This window comes from Urocampus carinirostris, chromosome 6, assembly GCF_059441175.1.
Source record: "Urocampus carinirostris isolate Australia breed hairy pipefish chromosome 6, RoL_Ucar_1.0, whole genome shotgun sequence".
Taxonomy (NCBI): Eukaryota; Metazoa; Chordata; class Actinopteri; order Syngnathiformes; family Syngnathidae; genus Urocampus; species Urocampus carinirostris.
In genome coordinates, this window is record NC_142354.1 from 37,566,320 (window position 1) to 37,589,745 (window position 23,426).

Here is a 23,426-nt window from a genome sequence, read left to right on the forward strand (position 1 = left end):
AAGAAAAGGGAAAAGACTTCTCAGTGGAACGGTCTCGAATGAGCGGTTGAGGTAAGGAAGATTTTTTTTTCTCTCCTTACTTCGGTTTGCTTGTGGAGATTCGTGGGTGGACAGGAGCCTGTGGCGTCGGAGCTAAATTATGAAAATTCGTGCACGTGGGATTTCCGTCTTAAAGTCTGGCCCCCAAGTTAGGACGGATGAGATATGTAAACTGAGTTGAGATTTTTATGTCCGACGGGAGTTCTGAGCTCAAAGAATCCTGTCTGTTTTGGGACATGGGCTGCCTGAAAACCTGGATAAAATGGTGCAGCGGCGTCGGTATTTGTTTATTTATGATTGTCTTGAGATCTGTGTAAAGCTGTGATAAGACGTCGTCATTTGCTAATGACAGTTCAACAATAGACTATCTATATATGGTTGATACGGGAAATATTTATTTGTTTCCCTAGTGGATTTATGATTTGGGAGTCGGACATGTAACCTTGACTTAATAAAAAGTGTGGTGCGTGGGAGATCGCCATTTTCTAAAATCTGATTTTATTAGACCGACGTTAAAAAATGAGCAGTAATCGATGTTTTATTATTAAAATACTTTCGCATAGAACAGGCGATACAAAGAATGTGTGGGAATTGATGACATGTTTTAAGTGTGGGAGATGTCTCATTTGGGAATGTTGGTGTGTGCCAGCTAGCGAGGATTGTGCGTGTGTCTTTCTGTCTGTGGATGTGAGTTCTCCCCCGCCCGGCTAGCTCAGTCGGTAGAGCATGAGATTCTTAATCTCAGGGTCGTGGGCTTCGCTGAGTGATTTTTATTTCAATGGCAGATAACATCGCTTGCTTAAATGTGATTTCTCTTTATTTAAATAATAACAGTCATTAAAAAAAAAATGTTACCAATGAGCAAACGTTACTGCTTTTATATTTAATATTAAAAAGAGGTAATTATATAATAAAAATAAATACAAGTAAAAGTGTCCTAAACGTTTGTTAAAGACCCTTTTGAAATGTAATATTTATTTGACTGTTTATGCAAATTATATTCTGTATTTTTGTAAAAAAGGAAATAAAATATCTTATTTTGTACGCGGGTGATTTATAGTTAACTGTTTAAGGGCGAGGACGACGCTGTGCGGAGGAGAACCTTTGTGTTTTTGTCTTTTTTGTTTTTGTTTTGTTTGGCGTTGGGTGTGGAGTTATGGAGGCATGGATGAATGATGGAGTGACTGCTTCTTGGTTTTTGTGGGTTATTAGCGCAAACCGTTGGTTCTTTTTGTCTTTTTTGTTTTTTGTTTTTTGTTTTTTACCCCCCCCTCCTTACCCCCACCACTCTGTCTATCTCCGTGTGAGTTGAGCTCAACCGTGTGTATTGTTTTCCCTTTACTTTATGTAACGTTATGTTAAGTGGTGTCATAAAAATAAAAAAATGGAGGGATTACTTAATTCGTCAAGTCAAGTGCTCCGTTTGCGTGTGGCCTTTTGATTTGTGAGATCTTGTTCCGATAAACGTAATAAGCATAGTTTGGGTAAATTGAGGACAATTTGGCAGGCTTTTTCAAAATACAATGAAGAGCAGATTACTTGCTAAGGTGATGTCTTCATTCATTCATTCAGTCATTTAACCTAGACTAAACATCCGAGTTTGTAAACATGACCGATTTAACAGGATTCAGAAGTCAGACGATCGTTGAAAAGGGCCGAAGATAGACAGAAAAACGAGCAAAGAACAAACAAAGACGTTCACTAATCCATTGTCTGGCCGCTTGTCTACAGAAGGGTCGTGGGGACACTGGAGCACGTCCAGGCTGTCCTCAAACAGTGCTGATTGCAGCCAGTTACGAGGAGAAAGGGGTAGACAGCTGAGCACCAAGGTCAGTTTGGTACTGATAAGCTCACGAAAACATTCCGGCGGCAGACTGCGAGTGAACGTCACAATGGACTGAGCCAGACGGCCAAGGCCGTCGACGGTGATAACAACACAAGTCTGCTTTGAATCACGCTAGAATCTTGTTGATTGACGTAGTGTTTACAAATCTGAGGAATATTGATACGTTTGGATTGTGAATTATTTTATTTTTAACACAGAAATACTGCTAAAATTGTATTTTGAATCTGCTTTCCAGGAAATCGGTGATTGTGTCTCCAGAGGAAAGGAGAATAGGTAACAGGGAAATACCTTTGACTTTATATCAGATAAATTTGTTTGTTCTAAAGGTTGTGAAGGGCATCTTACAAAAACTACACATTAAACAATGGTTCCATGGGTGAATTAGGTACAACCCACTACAGTACTTTCATTTATAGATAAACTCTTCTGCCATAACAAAGACATTAGAGGTATGTTCTAATGAGTTACTTTTCATTTGGTCATGATACAATTATTTGTTCATGAAATTTGAACTCTTCAACATGATTTATGTGTTAACTTAGTAATCACATGAGTTAGATATGATGGTATTCTCAGTGATAGTTTTTAAAAGCAAAGGTAGTCCAATGTTTTTTAATGTGACTGATTTTGAGTTGACTTAAACTGTAATTTTATATGGGAAGATACATTGAAAATTGATGCTGTTGTTTTGTCTATTTCTTTGTCATCTGAATGCATTGAAAGTACTTTAAAAACACGGAAAACCCATGAGCTTCGGGGGGGACTTCGCCCCACTAGTCCCCCCACCGGGGCACTGCCCTGGACCCAGTTGGGGGCCCGCGCCCCCAGTCCCCCACCTAATTTTCAGGTAATTTCACTTTGGTCGAATCATATCTCTGTAACAGGCAGACCGGCACCGCATCTGGGCCACTTGAGCAACTACAAAACACTACAAACTGAACTGAGAGACTGAATGTGACAATTGACGGCTGTCATCTACCAGCTGGTTAAGAGACAGGAGTCCAAGGTCGAACAACCATTTGAAAAGACGTCCCAGGGGATCTCGTGTACATCAAGGTCGACGAAAGAGGAACCATCCGAGGCGTGAGGGACCGTACACCGTCGTGAGGGCAACGCTGGCCGCAGTCCAGGTCGAGGGATCACGCTGCCACCCGGGGGTCATCATTAATTGATTTTTGGAAAAAAATTAATATTTAAGTGCGAAAAAATTAAAATTAATTTTTTTTGCGGCAAGGCCAATTAATGGGTATTTATTGGATTTCTAGCCATTAATTGGTAATTTAATGGTATACTAGCCGTGTCAATGTGGTCGAACAAACTGGTCCTTTAATCTTTACTTTTAGTACAAAAAATATCTTCTGAGTTATTGGTGATCACATCAGCTACCGTCATGTTGGGGCTTGTTTTATAATTATAATTTGTCGATTCCTCCTAAATTAATATGCGAATTGACGGAACACTAACTGAGGTTAGATGAACAGTGAATGATAGAACATTCACGCCAACATTATCATGCGCAGTAAGACACCTTAGTAATGAGAGGTTTTGCTATTTATTACACATTCATTTATGAACAAAATGTGTACAACATAGAAACATCGGATATAGTGAAAATGTTAGAGATTTTCATTAGATGAAACGATGTGGGAAACAAATTCGCTGTCCCAGAAGCGGTTGTTAGAAAACAAAAAAAGTTGGGCTTTTAGGCAATTTGTTGACAAGGTTGAATTTCATTTCTCATAAAAAGCTGGGCCTTATAATGGGGGAAACACGGTAGCTTACGCGTATACATGCACTGTCCCGATTGTGCGTGTATGTGCCCTTGACCGCATACGAAATGCTCGCGCGGCGAGAGAATTTGCACGTTTGTTGACGCAATCGACTAACAAAAAAACCCGAATAATTTCGCAATTAATGGGTCGCAAACTCGCAATAGTTGCTAATTATTTAAATTTTGCAATAAATGGATTTATGAATTTAAGCAACCATTCCATTAATTTTTCGCAATTAATGGCATTAATTTTTCACCAATCATTTATTGCTGACCCCTGCTGCCACCGTCAACGAGACCAAGCAAGATCAACAGGACAGTAACGTTCAAATTAGGAAAACAAGATGTGGGTGACAAAGCTGTGTGTGATAATAAATTGTCTGATATGGTTGTTACTAGGAGCAGAGCTCGAGAAATCGCAGCGGCGAATGGAAATTGCGGTTCCGAAAGTGCAACCGGAGATCCGAAAAGCGACGCTGACGACCATGACGCATCCTAGAGACAGCGACCCGGTTAAGTGTGACACTACTGTATAACATGCCAAAACGGTTGGTGATTTGGAAAGTACAAGTACATTTTACCTCATGAAGGGCTCACTGGCCCTGAGGTAGATAAGCTCTAAGGTACCAAAATTAAAAATATTACAGGAAAAAAGGAAAAATGTGAGAGATGACAAAATGTGTAAAATATAATTTTTAGAATATGGTTTCATGAGAAACATGCACTCGAAATTTTTTAAAGGGACAGTGTGTATAAATTGACCGCAAGAAGTCTTTGCACTGTGGAGTGCAACCAAAATAAAAGTGCTTAACAGGATAATTAAGGGGGGTCACAGTACCCACATAAGCACTATTTTTCACTGCCTCTAGGTGATGCTCATGTTATGTTATGGAAAACTCCAGTAACTCCAGTTTACAATCGCGTAGTCACACCAGCAATCCCTGTTTTGGATATAAATTGCTAAATACTTTATAAAAAAGCTAATTAAACGATTTAGGTTCACTATCAAGACATTTCTAATAAAAACTCGCAGGAAAAAACCTTAACCGACAACGAAAGTTTTATCCAGAAGCTGTAGCAAAGAAACTCAAAAGTTTTGATTAGGTAAGTGTTAAGGACTATAAACAGGACATGCGCATTTTGCTCCATTGCACAGCGCCCGTGCTAAAAGTAAATACGTAAGTATCTTCAGTTGTAGGAATTTTTGACATTTTCACAAAATAACTTGGCTTGCATCAGGATTTGGATCAATAATTTGAGACAAAATGACCCTTAGCACTCATAAGTGTCGGCAGGAGTCAGTCGAGGGCTCTCTTCAATAAATTGACGAAAAAGCCGTTTTGTCCAATGAAAAAGACGGACTTAACCAATTACCAACAACAATGACGTAATCTCGAAGCGACGAGATCTCGTTAGCCAAGATCGGCGTGCAGAAAAATAAAATCTCATACAGCAAAACCAAGAATCTTTGTTAAAGAGGAATTAAATGATAATGGAAATTTACAGGGAAAGGTTGCGTCCCCAGCATGAATGATGCATCTGGGACATAGGAACATGGTGAAATGAGAACACTGAGTGTATACTAGATAACTATACAGAATAGTTTAAAAAGAAAGAATGAATAAGTAACAAAACTAATCATCTCTCGTTGAATATGCGAATGTAAAAAGGGTAAGAACTTTTAAGACGTGTAGTTTTGCTAGAGCAGAGGCAAGTAAAACAAAGAAGAAGACTGGAAACCGTCCATAATTTTAGTGTCCATCTTTTCGTTGGTTATAAACGGACATATTCAAAAGAGGCGTAATACATAAAAAGGTTGTAGATAGATTACTAGTGGTATGAATGATTTCGAATTATCAAAAATTGAAAAGAAGTTTGAAGATGATGATATAGTATCACAGGGAAGAAAATTGGAAACTAGAAATCATTAATAACGTAACTTAAGTTATTCCAGTCACTGAATGAAATATTTCTTCTGAAAGAAAAGGAAAAGAAAAACAAAGGGAACTAAGACAATTGGGTAAAAAACGAAGATTGTTGCGCGGAATAAAAGATTAAGATAGTAATGTAAAATAGATACGATTCAACAAGATAATTCATAGGTGACAAGTAGGTATTGCTTTATATCGAATCAACAATAAGAGATTATGATTACAGAGGGATGAAAAGACAATTAGAAATTTTTGACATTGAGTTCGAGTTGGCAGGTTTTTTAGGACAATTGATTCCACACTGAGTTTTTTAGAATGAGTGTTACGTTCAACAAATGATAGATAAATGTGAAACAATAGCTGACTTATGGTTGAATAAGTTAAAATGAAACATTGTCTATGGAAAAGAGCATTTTTTTTAAGAAAACAATGAGAAAAAGATTGATCAATCCTGGAAAGGATTAAAGGAATTAAAATAACGACAGAATGGATTTCGATACATATCAAGGTGATTTAAAATATAACTGCATGGGAAATGAATGGAAAATAATTAAACTAAGATCATGTCTACTAGTAATTAAATTTAGAGAAAAATTTAGAAATTGAATAACCTGGCTAATTCACTAAAACAGGGGTGTCAAACTCATTTTAACTCGGGGGCCACACTAAAGAACAAACATTCTCACGGAGGCCGGACTAGTACATTAGAGAGAAAGAAAATGAGAAAGTGCAAAAGAGAGGACGACAAAAATAGAGAGGGTGGGACGAAAGAGAGAGAGAAAGAATGTACAGCGTTTGTGAGAGCCACATCAAGTTGACATATTTCAGCCTACAGCTTGTTTTTCTCTTGCGCTTCACTAAGTGTTGTCGCGGGCCGGATTCAACCCCCCCTGGTGCTGATAACGCCAAGGTCGCGGATTCAATCCGTTAGCGGGCCGCCTGTTTGCACTAAAACATCTCAGTACGTAAGCACGATAAAACTTAACGAGACTCTAAGTGCCCCTGAATTCCACAAAAAGTTAACCTAGTATATTTTATGCTTTAATTCTGAAAGAAAAGAAAAAGAAACACTAAGACAAACATACAACATAAGTTATTTAAATAAGGATAATTTGCTGAAAATTGGGTATGAAAAACTTGCGACAAAAGTATGAAAAACAACGCATTAGGTAGTGTTTTTGGAGTTCCTCAGGGTATTGGAAGCACTACATATATACGCATCATTTATGATAAGACAAAACGGGTGCACACAATGTAACTGACAATTACATTTGGCATGACACTCCATCTTCAAAGTTAGGTAAAGGAACGGAAAAGATAAGGTTATAGTTATAATTAAATACAATATGTACACAAGAATGTGCATTTAAAATGTTACATACGGTTGAGGTTTGTGTAAATATGCATTTGGTGAAAAATAGTCAATATAGTGCAAAAGAAAGTTGTACACAGTTGTACCTCTACTTATACGTTTAATTGGTTCTAGCAGTAAATAAGAAATGATGAAACTATTGTAAATCGAAACACATTATCGATTTGAATCAATTGGATTGAAACGGGATTAGTCCGTTCCGAAAGCAAACGAACCTTGTTGAGTCAACTGCAATTGCCCTGAAGGTATACTGATGTTCAGTAGAGGTTCGTACATAAACAAAATCTAAAATAATATGTTTTAAAACTAACAATATAAATGTGTTAGAATAGCCAAGCCCAAGTCCAGACATAAATAGTGTTTGGGGAAAGATCTGAAAAATGGTGTATCCAAGCGATCACCGTCGTACCTTTGGGAACTGGGGAGCGGTTTTGTAAGGAACAATGGAAAAATAACAAGGAACAAACGCTAATATTTCAGTTTGATGTGCAACCATTACACAAAATAAATAAACAGGAATTAAATATAATGACATACAACATCATAATTGTAAATGAGAAAAATTGGATGTGTCCCCGGGCCGTGACGACAAAAGTTTGCCCACCATTGACTTAAAACTATTGTTTTTGGGACGAGAGACTGGTGGTTAATTGCGCTTTTAATGACTGATTTTTTTTAGGTTCTTTTAAGAAGCAGAATGTTGGAAAAATTTTAAGCTGATTGTAGGCGATGATGAAATAGGTTGGTAAATTCTCTATAGAGCGTGACGTCTCGTTTGGTTTCATGTTATAGTCGTCATAGTTCCATTCCACTCCTTGTAGTTATTAGTATCGATACGACGACACACACACACACAGACGCACACTGCTGTCGTCTTAATAAAACTGAATCGTCTCTGCACCGCACAACACAGTGGCCACGATCACACTCTCAGTCCACTCTTGGCGCCCATTCTCAGTCATCCCTCTCCTCAAAGCGCCCTAAACCTTGCTTCCTTGATTGAGTAGAAGGACGTGTATAAATAGTGCAATTCGCGATAGAAGACAAGTTTGAATTACTGAAATTCCGAATATCATGGGATGAGTCAGAGAAACGTGCAACCAGTCGGAGTGCCGACGGACTACCAGAAACCAAATATGTTAACGACAGTACAGACTAAAGTTAATAATATACTAAATAATAATACTAAATAATACTAATAGGCTAAATCTTAATGTGACGATACAGGCGAGAAGGGTACTGACACACCAAAGTCCAGAGAAACCTACACCCGCGGCGGCAGCACTAAAGAGTGAGGTTACAACGCCGACAGCCAAAAATGAGTGCACGGCCAGTACGTAAAATTCGGGAAATTGTGTAGAAGAGGAAAACCGTAACCCTAACTCGGTAGTTGTGTAGGCGCATGGTCTCAATGTGCACTGACTTAATTTGACTAAACAACTTAAATTTTTGTGGGCCATTTGTCTTGTCATATGTTTTATGTTTGTTCAATGTTGTAAACGTTTGTATTCTTTCCTGTATTCTCTTTTTTCTTTGTCTTATGTTTGTCTTGCGCTCGCGTTTAAGCGGCCCACGTAACTGAAAAGGAAAAATAGAAAAATACGAAGGAAAATTGCCGCGGACGAGAGCGCGTGCGTTTTTAACAAAGAAGAAAAAGGATGCGAATTTAAGTGCACAATGCAACGACAGAAACGTTTTGTTATCAACAGTAAGACCGTTTAAAAATATTGTTTTTGGGTGGAACCGAGAGCACATCGCGTCAGGAATCGAAAATGTTCGTTTTTTGGGAAATCAGTGTTTGACGCTAAGGGTATACAACATAACGCATAGGGGCCTAAGGGGTTCCAATGAATATTTTTTACGGTCCAAATTTTTTCTGTTTTTTCGATTGGACAACGATAAATTGAGGAGTGGTAAGTTTAGAAAAATTATGTTTGAGTTATTTCAGATTCATGGAGGTAATGCCAGAACCACACCATAGAAAGATGGAATAGTGACAGAAAATGAATAAAAATGTTTCGTTTTCAGTAAAAATTTGAAAATAAAGGAATGTGAAGATGATGAAGAATCCAATTGAGTGAATTAAATGGAGTAATTTGAGAATGAAAAGCATTGTTGTACGAGAATAGTGAAAAAGCGTGAGTAAATACTTTTATTTTCATTGAATATGGAGGAAATATTCATTGAATGGAATACAAATGAGTAAGATGAATCGTTGTAGATCAATGCACGTCGTTTTCAAATTAAGTAGGTGAAGCTAAAATAGTAGATTTAATTGGTTTGGAAAAACGAAATAAATAAATTGAAAGATTAAGTGAGATGGTTATATGTCAATTTCCCATTAAACTAGTGGGCTAAAAAGCATGTGTTAGAGGGCGTAGGAGAAGGGAAAGTTATGTGGAAAATGGATTGTTGGCAGAGCAAGTAAGGAAGTTACAAATACAGAAAGATAAGAGTTAGCAAAGGAAGAAGTAAAAAGGGGAGAAGAAAGTAGGCGTTGAGGAGAAGAAAACTGAGGGACATACAAGTGAGGAAAGGAAGAAAATGAAAAGGGGAAAAAGTAATTTAATGAAATATTTTTGTTGACAATTGGCCGGAGTAAAGAAAACATATGTATGTGGACGGGTATGGCTAAATAACATCGGACAACCGAGAGTAATTCCAGAGTAATTTATAGCTAGCAATGAAATTAAGTCTGGATTAGAATCGGTGTTTATCTGGATAACTCAGAATAAGAACGCAAAATGGATTAACTACATTTATTACAACCAACAACGTTTATTAATTACATTACCGAGGCCTTTAGTTCAGTAGGAGAGCAATTACATGTGACATCTAGGATGGCCTGGCAGAATCATCAGGCCTTCGATTTTCTTTTAGCCAGTAAAGGTGTGTCATATGATAAAGGAGGAAGGCTGTACGTATATACCTATAAATACATCCGAAGCAGGAAGCTTCACAAAAGCACTGTCAAAGATTCGTGAGTTGAGCAATGAAGTGACAGTAAATACTGAGAAGAACAGTATCTCTTTTGATTGGTTCTCGTATACATTTGGGTACTGGGGTAGTATGTTAGCGAAGGGGGGAAATTTTCGTGCTAACTATCGTAATAATTATGTATTTGTTGTGTTTCTGTGCCATACCTATTCTTAGAAGAGGAATTCTTAAGACTTTTGGAGAACAAATGACAGTAGTAGCTAATACTTGAGTGGCAAGAAGCTCAATGAGCACAGTTAGTGATTAAATATCCAAGCCTATTCCTTAGTGAGGAAGAACAGATGACTCAACTAAATTCAAAACCTTGAATTTTATTTGGCAACGTTAATAGTCAGTCTACATTACATTAAATAATGGAGCATCTGCGGAAAGAGACACAAATGATAATCTACACTAATGACAATATCAAGTAGCACTAGGAATAACAGCAACAAATATATTGGTTTCTACTTGTGATTCTTTTGTTGGTATGTCACACTGCCGGGGAACAAGCTGCTGCCTGGGATGGTCATCGTCGCTTCCGGGTTTTTGGCTGCATGGAAACTGAGCGTGATGCCTGCTGGGATAACACTCACTCAAGCATCTGACTTCACGCCACCCGTTGACGAATACGACAGTGCATGGTCTTCAAATTATGCACAGGGGTCAGGCCAAAGGCCGATGTATATGCTGTATCACTATCCAGTCATGCACTCATCTTGAAATGTATCGACGGCTGTTACCAAAATTTGTTATCGCTGATCAGTTTAATTATTCATTTACCTTTATCACGTACCGATCAACCGTCGACGGTCCACGTGTATAATACAGTATGTACGGATAAAGATAAATGAAGGGGGGGTTAGTGCATGGGTCAGATGTTTGGAGTGTTAGGGGTTTTTTCTTTTTTATGAAACATGAACAATGAAAGTTAGAGTAATCACAGCAGGCTGACCGCCAGAATTTTATTTTATTTTCGATTCGCGTAAACTCTGTCCTGTATTGATATCTATGATTGGTAATAATTTGCCACTACTCTGTATTCCTTTTCAATTTTAATTTCCATTCAAAGGAAAAAAAAAAAAAAAAGGGGGGATTATGTTGTGGCAAATCCTCAAAAGCATTTGCACTTGCATATATAGAAATAGATTTGCATACATGTCTACATTAACTTACAATACATTACTTGCTTGTGGGAAAAGGTCGGGGTGACCTCGGTTGAAGATACCGTTACCAGACGATTAGAGTTTACCTTGAAGATACCGTTGCCAGACGGCGTGCAAGGAACGGTCACGTACTCATACGGCGTACACGGGACTGGTCACGTACTCATACGTGATACAGGACCGCCTTTTGGGGTGTACTCAATCGAAGCCTAATCGTCACTACCAGCTTTAAATACATTGTCATGTTCCTAGCTCTGTGAGATCTTTATTGACGCATCAATAAAGTGACAATCTCCCTCCGTAACGAGACTGGCTCCTGTCTATTTCTTTTATCCACATATGAGAAGACTTTCTCTCGATTATCGGACCTCCAATTTCTACAACATAGTGGATATATATTTTTCCCACCCTTACATTTGTAAATATACACTTTTTTCTTTGGATTACTTTCAACGGGAACCAGATTCTCCCGGTCTGCATCAAACCGTAAGTATCTGTATCATTTTACTTTCATTTAGCCGGCTGTGGTTTTTGGACTGTGTACTTTAATGAAGGATATTCAGTTACAATCGCGAGACTTAAAGTCGGGTCTGGGTTAATTTTGTGTTACATTTTTTTAATGTGGGCGCATGCGGCTTATATACAGGTGCGGCTTGTGTAAGTACAAAATCTGTTTTCCTCTTGAAATGTGGTGGGTGCGGCATATAATCAGGTGCGCTCTATAGTCCGGAATTTACGGTATTTGACAACTTGATGTCACTGTATTGTGGTGTGCAACTAAAAACAAGTGCAACAAAGCACAAGGAAGAACTATGGAGGTTCACAGTGACTGCAATTTTGCAAACATCCAAATTTTCTTCTATATTTTTGCCCATGTTATGCAAAATAAATAATTTTTTTCTCCTAAAAGTGTTTGAAAAAATGCACATTCAAATGATACAGTCATACCTCTTGAGAATTATGACAAACACGATTTATTCGGAACAACAATCTTGCTCGAGATACGAGGGAGAATCCAAGTTACGAGAATTTCCAAGTACCAATTTCCTGACCCACGTTTAGATGACATTTTATGTATTTTTGCTCAGTATTCAAATCATTACATTGAAATATAGTATTTTTTTTAGCACTAACAGGTGCTAAATACTACACAATGTCCCTTCAATCTGAAACCAGCCCTGCTTGCAGTCATTACATTGCTTTTTCTTTTTATGTTTTTTATTATATTCAAATACTTTTTTGATGGTAAAAATATGCAATTATAGAAAATATAGTGATTACTCTAAAGCCTGGCGCACACCTGGTACCACCACATGGGAAATTTGGCTTTGACACCTTTGGCTGCGTAATGCACACCTTGAGCCATTTTAGATGCACACAGCTTTTTTGTGTCATATGCTTTTGGAGAATGTGAACGTTCAAGATGGGGACTACCAAAGTGATTGATTCCAAAGCACATATTTACCACTGCGCTAAAAGAAAACAAGGTATGAGGTTTGCATTGCATAAATAATGAGCCCTATAATTCTAGACGGCAGTGCCAGGGCAACCAGACTGTGAAGAATAGTGCCAGATTGCAAAACAAACTTAAAATGTTGTATTTTTTGTTGCCATTGATAATTGCCGCAGTAATGGACCAAATTTTTGGTCATTGTTCATGGAGGGGTTGAGGGAATTTTCAGACAATGATATTCATTGTTGATAAGTAACTGTTATTGATTATGTAAATAATGTTGGGAAAAACACTGACTGATTTTTCCTCTAGAAGGACGTCAAAATTGTTTTCAAATGTCACCGCGATGTTTTGCCTTTAGAGCATATGTAGAAAAAGGGAACTTTGATGTTTTCTTTGCCACTTCTGCGCATTTTAGAAATTTGGCAACCGAGTGCTAAAATAATCAAAAATGTTTGATGTCTTTGGCGCTGCGCTGTTCTCTCCAAAACGTGCACCTGCACATCTGACGCCAAAATGCGGATTGCCAGTGGCGCCAGTTGTGGGCACTTTGGGTAAAAAAAAAAAAAAAAGAAGAAAAAAAACCCTCTAATAATTACCGTAAATTCCGGACTATAAGCCGCTACTTTCCCCCCTAACTTTCAACCCTGTGGCTTATTCAGTGATGCGGCCAACTTATGTAATTTTTCTAATAGCTGCTAGCGGCGCTCGAGTGTTGCTACCATTAACTGCCCTGTCAAAGCTATATTATTATTATTAAAGCTTTGAAAACTCTCTCGGTGTACCCTCTTTCTTTGTAAATATGTGTAACCCATGTATAATATGTATTTGCAACTGTATATTTTTGTAATGTATTTATTTGTATTTATTTTAGACACTTATTCTGATGTGTTTTGCATGGGTAAACGAAAAATGAGGGGCGGAACAAACGCGGGGTGCCGAGTTTAAGTGGGGACCGCTAAAGGTGAGGGACAGACAAGGAAAAAAGAGGGGGTACAAAGTTGCTTAAAGAAAAAGGAGTTGCGTGAGTAAATGTGTTCATCTGATATATTTTCCCCATCTTTGGAAATATACACTTTTTTCCTTGGATTGCTTCCAACGGGACCTGGACTCTGCAGGTCTGCATCAAATCTTAAGTACCGGTATCATTTTCCGTTCATTTTGCCGGCTGTGATTTTTGGACTGTGGACTTTAAAAGGCTGTGCAGTTCAAAGCTGAAAAAAAGGCACGTACTGACTGTGGACTTGAGGACCCCGGCTCAATGATCATGAAGCCGGTTGTTGTTTTTGGACCGTGTATGGCCTTGATCTTTGATTTTTGCAATCCGGAGATGGAACAAGAGCTTGCTCTGTCCACTCCACGCATCGGTCCGGTATTGCAGTACCTCCGGGAACGGTGCATCCGCAATGATCGCAGCAAGGCTTTAGGGCTAGGACCTTAGCTTAGCCTTTTGGCTGAGAGTAAGTGTCCCGGCTCCTAGGCTTTGTAGCGTATTATGAACTGACTGATAATGGATAATGGATAATGGATAATGAATAACGAAGATAGAACAATAACCCTTAAAAACCCCAAAACCCCGAAGGACATTTAGTTTCAATCGCGGGACTTGAAGTCGGGTTTGGGTTAATTTTGTGTTTGTGTTACATGTTTAAATGTGGGCGCATGCGGCTTATATACAGGTGCGGCTTGTGTATGTACAAAATCGGTTTTCCTCTTAAAATGTGGTGGGTGCGGCTTATAATCAGGTGCGCTCTATAGGCTGGAATTTACGGTAACCTTAGTTTTGTGAATATTGTAATGTTTGGAGATTTAAATCCATTCTGAAACATGGAAAGATTTATAAGAACAAGAAAAAAATGTCGAGGATGCAGAACACATTACGTCACCGGTATAGGACCTGCGTCATCTACTGAGGGACCCCCGCGCTCACTGAGGCAATGTGTTAGTTATTGCAGAACGCTTACAGACAATCCCATCATCATTTTTTATTTGTTTTTAAACCTAAAGAACATCTCCACAGTTCTATTGCTTTCGATCAAAGCCAATCCGGTGGGGAGGTTCTGGTTTGGAGGTGGAGGGGTATTGACTCACGAGGAAAATCCCCCCGGCTCTCCGAGACCACGGATGCACAGAGTGACTCCTCCCTCCACCACACTCACTCTTGGAGGAGAGCCCATCCCCACGCTTATGTAATTCCTGCTCTCAGAGTTGTAACACCGCATCACGCCTTGTAAACACAGGTGGGGGAGGGGGGGATGGTTGGCCTGGTTCTATAGTGTTTTGCGGCATTGAGTGGAGTTGATGTATTTTTAAATAATTTGACAAACAAAAGGCTAAATATAATAACATGATTGTAAATAGTGACGCAACGAGAAAAATATTTGTCATAGATACATCCTAAAAGTGCTCCAGGAAAGAGTAAAAGCAACCTTAATACGAAAGTTAAAGGCACAGTGTGTATTCTTTGACCACTAGATGTCACAGTATTATGCCGTGAAACTGAAAAGGAGTGCTCAAAAGCAAAAGGAAGGATACAAAATACGGAGACTCAAAGTGACCCAGAAGCACCGGTTTTTGCCCAGGATATTATGAGGTTTTTGATTTTCGGGTAGCTGTGGCAGCAAAATAACAGACAATAATTCCAGCTTCTACAAGGTGAGGCTCATGTGATGTAAAAAAAGACATATTTTCCAAATTATGGATGTGTATATTTTTATATATATATATATATATATATATATATATATATATATATATATATATATATATATATATACAATGTATACACTGTAATGAAATTAAATAATCTGCATTTATGTAGCGTTTTTCAAGTTAAGACTTCCCAAAGCGCTTTACATTGTGCTTCACATCTACAGGGATCAGAATGGAGATTTTCATTTTCAGCTGAAATAGCCAGCGTCCAGGAATAAACCAGGACGGATTTTGAATTTGTTTGCTACGCAAGAGAAAAAGTGAAAAAGTCGGAATGCCTTTGGGGTTCAAAAACAGCGGAAATCCGCGGATCCGCGGAAAATTCTGATCCCTGCATCTACCAATAGCGGCCGTGCAGCCATGTGAGGCGCAAACCTGCTTATTGGAGGTATAAGGGGTTCAGTGTCTTACCCAAGGACACTTCGACATGTAACATGGAGGAGCCGGGATTCGAACTGCAATCTCTTGATCTCAAGACGAGCGCTCTACCTCCTGAGCCACTGCCGTAATCTTTGCTTATAGATTATATAACAGGGTTCCTTCATGATTTTTCCATTCACATTTAAGACATTTTTAAGAACTTGTGAAGACCAAATCCAATTAAATTTAAGACCAATCTCCCACCTATTCTGGCATATACTTACTTAGACGCGGAAGGCGATTTCAGAAGGCATTAAAACAGTCTTAAAAAGTTTAACTTGCCTTGAGCTCTAGGCACCCTGGAATGACTGGGGAGGGTCGCCCAGCTAACGGCCGAACCCATCTCTCTTTGTAGAATCCGGCGCGGTGGGGTACATAGGGTACACGTTTATGTTCATGGTCTATGTTATGGTGAACCTGAATGCTTTTGAGAGGCTGGGAATACGATCTGGAAAAATTCGTTCGCGATACGAGAAATTCTAGATATGTGCTTGATCCGGAAAAGATTTAATCGCTTATGTAAAGGTATCACTAAAATGTTGTTCAAAATAAATTAATATTAGTGCAATCGCTCCACTTTTAAATTCCTCTAGTCCCTCACCCCAGTGCATATTTTCGGACACGCACCGCAGAGGCAACACATGGCTTGTGCATGACCCTCTTACGGATATTGGGTATTGCCCTGCAGACACAACACGACATTTGTTCCGGATGTTGTGTGAATTATACGCTAGCCTTCTAAAACAGCTGAATCCATTATTTAGCAAGGCATTATAGACAAATGTATGAAAATCACATTCAAACGAAAAGGCTACCATACCTCCACGCAGCACCAGCACGTCAACCTCACTGCCCACGGGAAAGTCTTTGAGGATATCCACAACCTGCGCATGGCTCAGCGTTTGCACATTCTGTCTGTTGATCTCCTTGATGACATCCCCTTTCTGAAGGCCATGGCACCATTGGGCGTCCAAGATCATCTTCACCTTCTGGCCTAGCGGGCAGTCAGCGATGGCAAATCCAAACCCGCCTGGACCCTTAATTAGCGGCACACTGACAAGCTCCGGCTGAAGCATTCCAGTGGCTGAATCACCCTGTCTTCCATTGGGCAGCGTGGCCACAACCGGCCGGCCGCTGGAGTCGGTAGTGACGTAGTGGAGCTCCTGGGAAGAGCCGTGCAAAACATCGCCTTTGACCAGAAGTGGCTGCCCATTGATAAGTGGCACGGCCGTCACCACCTCACCGCCGTGCAGCGGCTGGTGGTTGGCTGGAGGAGGCGGGGGTGGCAGGGGATCGTCACTGTCCAGATCTACGTCCGGAGGGAGCGCGTAGCCCCGGCAAAGGACCATGTCCACGTATTGGTTGACAGGAATGGACTGGAACATCTGCACAACCTCCGGATGGGTTTTCCCCAAGACGCACAGCCCGTTAATCTCCACGATCACATCACCTAGAAGAGTGAAGGAAGAGTTAAAGCCCTGCAGACTGGCAGACTGAGAGAGAAAATGAGAACACAATAAAACCCAGTACGTATTTTACATTAGCCAATGTTTTTTTTATTGTTCTGTCTGGCGGGGGCTCATTTAATCAAATCTCGACTGGCCGAGTAATGACAGGAACTCATATCAAAATGTGAGGTCATTCTTTTATATTTTAAAATGAAGATGTAATATGAATAAAGTAACTAGCTAAGTTCTCATAGGTTTGCAGGGTTGGGTAGGGTTACCTTTACTGGATTACTTTCAATTACTTTTGCATTACTCCAATAGCAAATATGCTAATAAAAGACAAAAGAAACTAAATATGAATAAAATTATGACTCACAACACGTGGTAAGCTTTCTCTCCTGCTTTGATCTCTTTGATCTCTGGCAAAACTAACATAAAATGCGACAGAAACAAAATGAAAATAAATCCAAACAGCTTGCCAACATCATTTTTGCTGTTCCATGTACCGTAAATTCTGGACTATAAGCCGCTACTTTTTTCCCAAACGTTCAACCCTGCGGCTTATTCAGTGATGCGGCCAATTTATGTAATTTTTCTAACAGCCGCAAGCGGCGCTCAAGTTCAGGGCACATGACGCAGCCTACAAGCTAAATGCAATCGAGCAGTCGGATAAAAAGGAAACAGAGCTACTGCACGCAAACTCTACCTTGCGAGCGTGTTGCTAGCGTGTTTTTGAATGAGTGAGCGTGGGACGAAGGCGATATGACAATGTCTCTTTCCCATACTAAAGGAGGACAACTTTGATGATGTCAGTTGTAGGGAGGAAGATGAGAACGGTTTACCGTGATTTCTACAAGAACCAATTAAAAAGAAGGGGCGTAACAGACGCGGGGATGACGGGAAGCGGGGACCGGTAAAGGTGAGTGTTTGTGGACACGGCAGACAATAGTGGATATATATTTTTCCCACCCTTACCTTTGGAAATATACACTTTTTGGATTACTTTTGACGGGACCCGGACTCTGCAGGTCTGCATCAAATCTTAACATTTTCCATTTATTTTTGCCAGCTGTGGTTTTTGAACTGTGTACTTTATGTTCTGTTAAAAGTGTCGATAAAAACTCATATTGTTGGGATATGATATAATGAAATTGTGTTTAATTGCTGTTAAAAAATGTATTAAAACGTCATATTGTCAGATATAACGAAATTGTGAACATGCTTAATTGCTGTTTAGATTGTCGAGAAAAATTGTTCAAACCTCACATTGTTTATTTGCTGTTACTAGTGTCAATAAAATTGTTCAAACCAAAAATCTGTTAAAATCGCGGGACTCAAAGTAGGGTTTGGGTTAATATTGTGATAGTGTCACATATTATAATGTGGGCGCATGCGGCTTATATACAGGTGCGGCTTGTGTAAGTACAAAAGCGGTTATCCTCTTAAAATGTGGTGGGTGCGACTTATAATCAGGTGCGCTCTATAGTCCGGAATTTACGGTATTCCGTTACTCCCCAAGCTTGGACAAAATTTAGTCATTTTATTCATATTTAGTTTCTTTTGTCTTTTATTAGCATATTTGGTATTGGAGTAATCCAAAAGTAATTACAAGTAATCCAGTTAAAGTAACCCTACCGAACCCTGTAGGTTGGATATGTGAAAGAAAACCAAGAATTGCTCAAAATAAATGAAAAATCCCAAACTAACTATGTAAACCATTGTAGAAAAAGCTTTAAGGATCTACAAATAATATCCATAAAGCGCCTCAGTGAAGTAATAAAAAGTTATTGTGTTACAAAAACCAATAGATCTTGCGTGAATCCCGGTGATTTCGGATCTTGTGGTTGGAAATTCAGACTACTACTTACGCATTAATATGAATTGCAGTTCAAGTTGATAGAATTCTCTGTAAGAAATGTAAACTAAGAATTATGGTCGGATGAGCCTGAGTAAAACTAGTTAATTTGTACTAAGGCTAAAACAATTCAATTTTTTAAGATTGAGCTTTCTGGTCTTCTCATCCATAAGGATCCCTTAGAGCTGCTTAATCTTGTGGTCAAATTAAGCCTGATTGAAGCACTGTTGCACTCTTAGTGTTATTCTATGGCAACCTAAGCAACCTTTTCAAAGGGAAACATGAACTTGGAAATGTTGGACCCACACCACCTATGGTTGTTTCTATGAATATTAGGGCATGCAGGATATTGGTAGAGATATCAGGTACAAAAGATCTCCGCGGCCGCCAGGGCCTCCCAAAAAACCTGGTACAACACCCTGTAACCCTTTAAAGCAGACCTGGGCACTCCGGTCCTGGAAGGCCATACGTCCTGCCAGATTTTGAAGTTTGCTCTTCTTTAACTCAGGTGATACAAATTATAACCTCGTTAGCAAGCTAGCAAGTGCTCGTTAACGATACTGGTGATTGGAATCACCTGTATTGGATCAGAGAAACCTCAAAAATCATGCAGAACATACGGCCCTCCAGGACCGGAGAGCCCAGGTCTGCTTTAAAGTGTCATTGGCATGAATCTCAATTGCCTTTTGTGTTCCTTACCGGATGCCATTTTCTTGTCGTGAGCGGCGGGGCCATCACTGAAAACGTTTTTCACTTGAAGGAACTCGTCGGTGCGATCCCCGCCGATGATGGTGAAGCCAAAGCCCTGCGAGCTCTTCTTCAGTGCCGTGCGATACATGTCGCCCTTCAGCTGGTTCGGGTCGGCGGTGAAGCCCGGGACGCCACTCTTACCTGAGAGCGAAAGTTGAAACAGTTTTCTTGACTTGTGTGTTCTGAAACGTTTGTGAAGGTATTTAAGTGTTTGCAACTGGAGGCACACATGTCTCGTTCCAATTGAATGGCTGTGCAGAGGCTTTAGGACCAAGGTCAGGGCGGTAACGTACCGAAATCACAGTGCCAAACTCTGTTATACTCTGAGAAGAAGATTACCAACTTCAGTTACTCCAAAATAAAAATTGTACCTGTTTTTTTTTTTTTTTTACAGATTTCGACACTCGATTGGTCAACCAAAATAAGTGCTTGCCTGCTTTCCTGAGACAGAAAATGACAGCAGCAGGTAACAATCGAAATAACCATGGGACTTTAAATTGGTGTTTTAAGATGGATAGATGGATAGATGGATGGATAGATGGATGGATATTTTATTCATCCCTGCAGGGAAATTCACAAATATAAATAAACATGGTGACAGGAAGTTTGAACCTCATTGGTGGCAAGTTCGTTAACAAATCAGACTTTTTCTGGGATGATCAAATTATGCACTACACTTAGCCTTGTAGCATTTGCTAAGACGACATAAATTGCATTTCTTTTATAAATCAAATGCCCTCAAAGAGAGAATTTTCCAATTCTATGCAATAGGGCTATTTTCACTGAATTAACACTTTATAAAAATGCATTCATTTTAAAAAGGCTGAACATCAATTTGTATTGTCCTCAAAGAGAGGATTTGGGTAAATATGGCTATATTCCCACATTTAGCGCACGGGTTAGGTTCCAAATTGAACTTGTTGTAGGCCATATAAAAACGAATTAACCTTATTTTTTATATTATTTAAACTCAATACACTAAAATGCATTGAAATCAAAGAAAACAACCCTTTTAAGGTCTTTTTAAGGAGATTTGTTTCACGAATTAAAGTACTGTATACTTGGGCGGCACGGCAGCTGAACAAAGACTAGGAACCTTCCCGTGGAGTCCTGCGAAGGGCTCTCTCCCGGGGGAGCCTTACGAATCCAACTCAATCCACTCAGACTCGCTCTCTCTATCTATCTTGGTCCTCTCACCTTCTTTGTCTCTCCTTTTCTCTCTTCCCCTTTACACTCTTGTCTCCCATTTTCTCTATCTCTCTCTTTCCTACTCTCTCCCCACCTCTCTCTCTCTTTTCCCCTTTTTGCGTTTTACTCTGTCTGTCTTTCTCTCTTTCTATCTGTCCCTCTCTTTCTCTCTCTCTTCTACTCTCCTCTCTCTGTTCTTCTTAGGGCGGGCGACTTCGAGAGCAACCCTGGCCCCCAGTCCAAATGCCAGTGGTGCTTTCGAACCATTCACTGCGACCACACCCCAATCACCTGTACTACCTGCCCACGGGGCTTCCATAAATCATGCACCGGCCTGTCCGAACGTACTAAGGACTTCAGAGGCTTCATATGCTTGGTTTGCTTGGGCCACACCCCGTCAGGCCTGGCGGCACAGGACAGTTGCAGCCCCCTCTCTTTCGGAGAACTACGGAGCCTCCCACGAGCGAGTCTAGCGCTACTAAGGATTACCTTAGGCTCCTTGAGTGTCTCAACAACAACAACAACAACAGCAGCTGAGTAGTTTGCATGTCCATGGCAGGGTTCTGAGGTCACGGGTTCAAATCCAGCTACCAGCCTTCCTGTGCAGAGGTTTTAAACTCTGTTTCGTCAGATACTTAAAAGAAAAGACTCGGACTGCCAACGTGAGACTAGGATACAGTATTCCTAAAAAAGTCATAGGTGCACAATGTTCTATTTCGCCATTCACTTGCTGGATTCCACACTCTTCTTATTTTGCTTCAATTTTGCTGTCATACAATAGACTAGCCAGCGCCTCACATCCTTTGTAGAAAAAGGCGACTTTAATACAAAATTGAAAATAATTTGCCTCTCCCATTTTCCACTCAAACGCACACAAATGCTCAGTGTAAATGAATTAAGGACAGTAATCTTGAAACACAATGCCTGCTTGGAATCACTTTAAAGATTCGAAAATTGTCTTTTTGTGCCAATGTGCGCGTGTACGGTCATGCGCTAGTGCTGTTGTCGTTTGATAAATCCGAGGAGCTTCTTGCCTTTTATCTGAGAGAGTTGCAGGATCCTAATGACCGTGACTGGGAAGAATATGAATAACACCTACCTGTTAACCTTAGAAGTAAACAGTTAGAGTCAATAATCACTATCAAAAGCTCAAATCGGCTCAATTAAACGCTATGCTTGCAAACAGATGTATATATCCCCTTCTTTCTGCATCCTTTGGGGTTTTTTCCCGAGTGTTCTGCAAGTTTGCGAGCACTGTGCGGGGAATATAAATGCGAGCGTTCTCATTCTATCAAACGGTTGAGCAGTTAAAAACATCCGTCGCGACGCCCCGTACGTGCGCGGCAGCCGGCGCGGGCGCTTTATCGCAGCCGCCGCGGACTCCAGATGTCCGCATGCTGTTGCCGCGTGGATCAAGCCACGCTCATTTGCATAATCACATTCAAATTGCTTGATAAACTCGAGGATTTGTCGTGCTTCCTCTTCTGTGTAAATGACAGTTTGACTGTCTGGCTGAGGTAGAGGAAGAGGACAAGAGGGAATGGTGAAAATACCCGTAACTCACTTCCAGGGTTGGGTAGGGTTACTTTAACTTGATTACTTTCAATTACTTTTGGATTACTCCGATACCAAATATGCTAATAAAGGAAAAAAGAAACTAAATATGAATACAATGATTACATTTTGTGCAGGCTTGGGGAGTAACGGAATACATGGAACGGCAAAAATGATGTTGGCAAGCTGTTTGGATTTATTTTCATTTTGTTTCTGTCGCATTTTATGTGAGTTTTGCCGGAGATCAAAGAGATCAAAGCCAGGAGAGAAAGCTTACCACGTGTTGTGAGTCATCATTTTATTCATATTTAGTTTCTTTTGTCTTTTATTAGCATATTTGGTATTGGAGTAATCCAAAACTAATTGGAAGTAATCAAGTTAAAGTAACCCTACCTAACCCTGCTCACTCCTACAGGTGAAATAACACATCTGCAAAGATAATACATGTGAAATTGTGAATTCAGTAATAAAAATGGCAGTTACTTAAAATCATTTTATATTCGATTGAAGTTTCCAAACCGGAAAAACAATGATTTTTTAGAAAAAAATAATGTAGAGGTGCTGTGTTGGCCGCTTGCAAAATTTAGTTCTAGTGGCCCAGGAGGCAAGGTGGGAAATGTCAAGTCAAGTCATTTTTATTTGTATAGCCCTTAATCACAAAGAGTCTCAAAGGGCTGCACAGGTTATTACACAGACTATTTTTCAGACTATTACTACATCATCCCCTGATCTGGAACCAACATAAGGGCAAGGAAAAACTCAAAAACCTCAACATGAGGAAAATGAAGAAACCTTGAGAAGGGACCGCACATGTGGCATCCCCCTTTCAAGATTACCAGACAGCAAAGGATGGTGCAATCACAAATAATAATGAGATATTGTCCACGAAAAGAATAGGTTATTCATATGCTATAGAGTAGAAGTGTGTTTTAAGCTTGGATTTAA

General features: G+C 39.7%; 1 protein-coding gene and 1 pseudogene across 2 annotated transcripts in view; one reads left to right on the forward strand and one right to left on the reverse strand.

The window, feature by feature from the left end:
• The window catches only part of magi3b (membrane associated guanylate kinase, WW and PDZ domain containing 3b), a 285,252-nt gene that overhangs the window by 30,839 nt on the left and 230,987 nt on the right, over positions 1 to 23,426 (reverse strand). For both annotated transcript variants that reach the window (XM_088338940.1, XM_088338939.1), the window contains exons 9-10: positions 19,689 to 19,880; positions 16,507 to 17,136 (exon numbers count right to left, since the gene is read on the reverse strand). In XM_088338940.1, coding sequence (XP_088195066.1) covers positions 16,507 to 17,136; positions 19,689 to 19,880 — 822 coding nt within the window. The remainder of the gene's footprint in view (positions 1 to 16,506; positions 17,137 to 19,688; positions 19,881 to 23,426) is intronic.
• Positions 13,864 to 13,953, forward strand: LOC148364743 (U2 spliceosomal RNA; annotated as a pseudogene).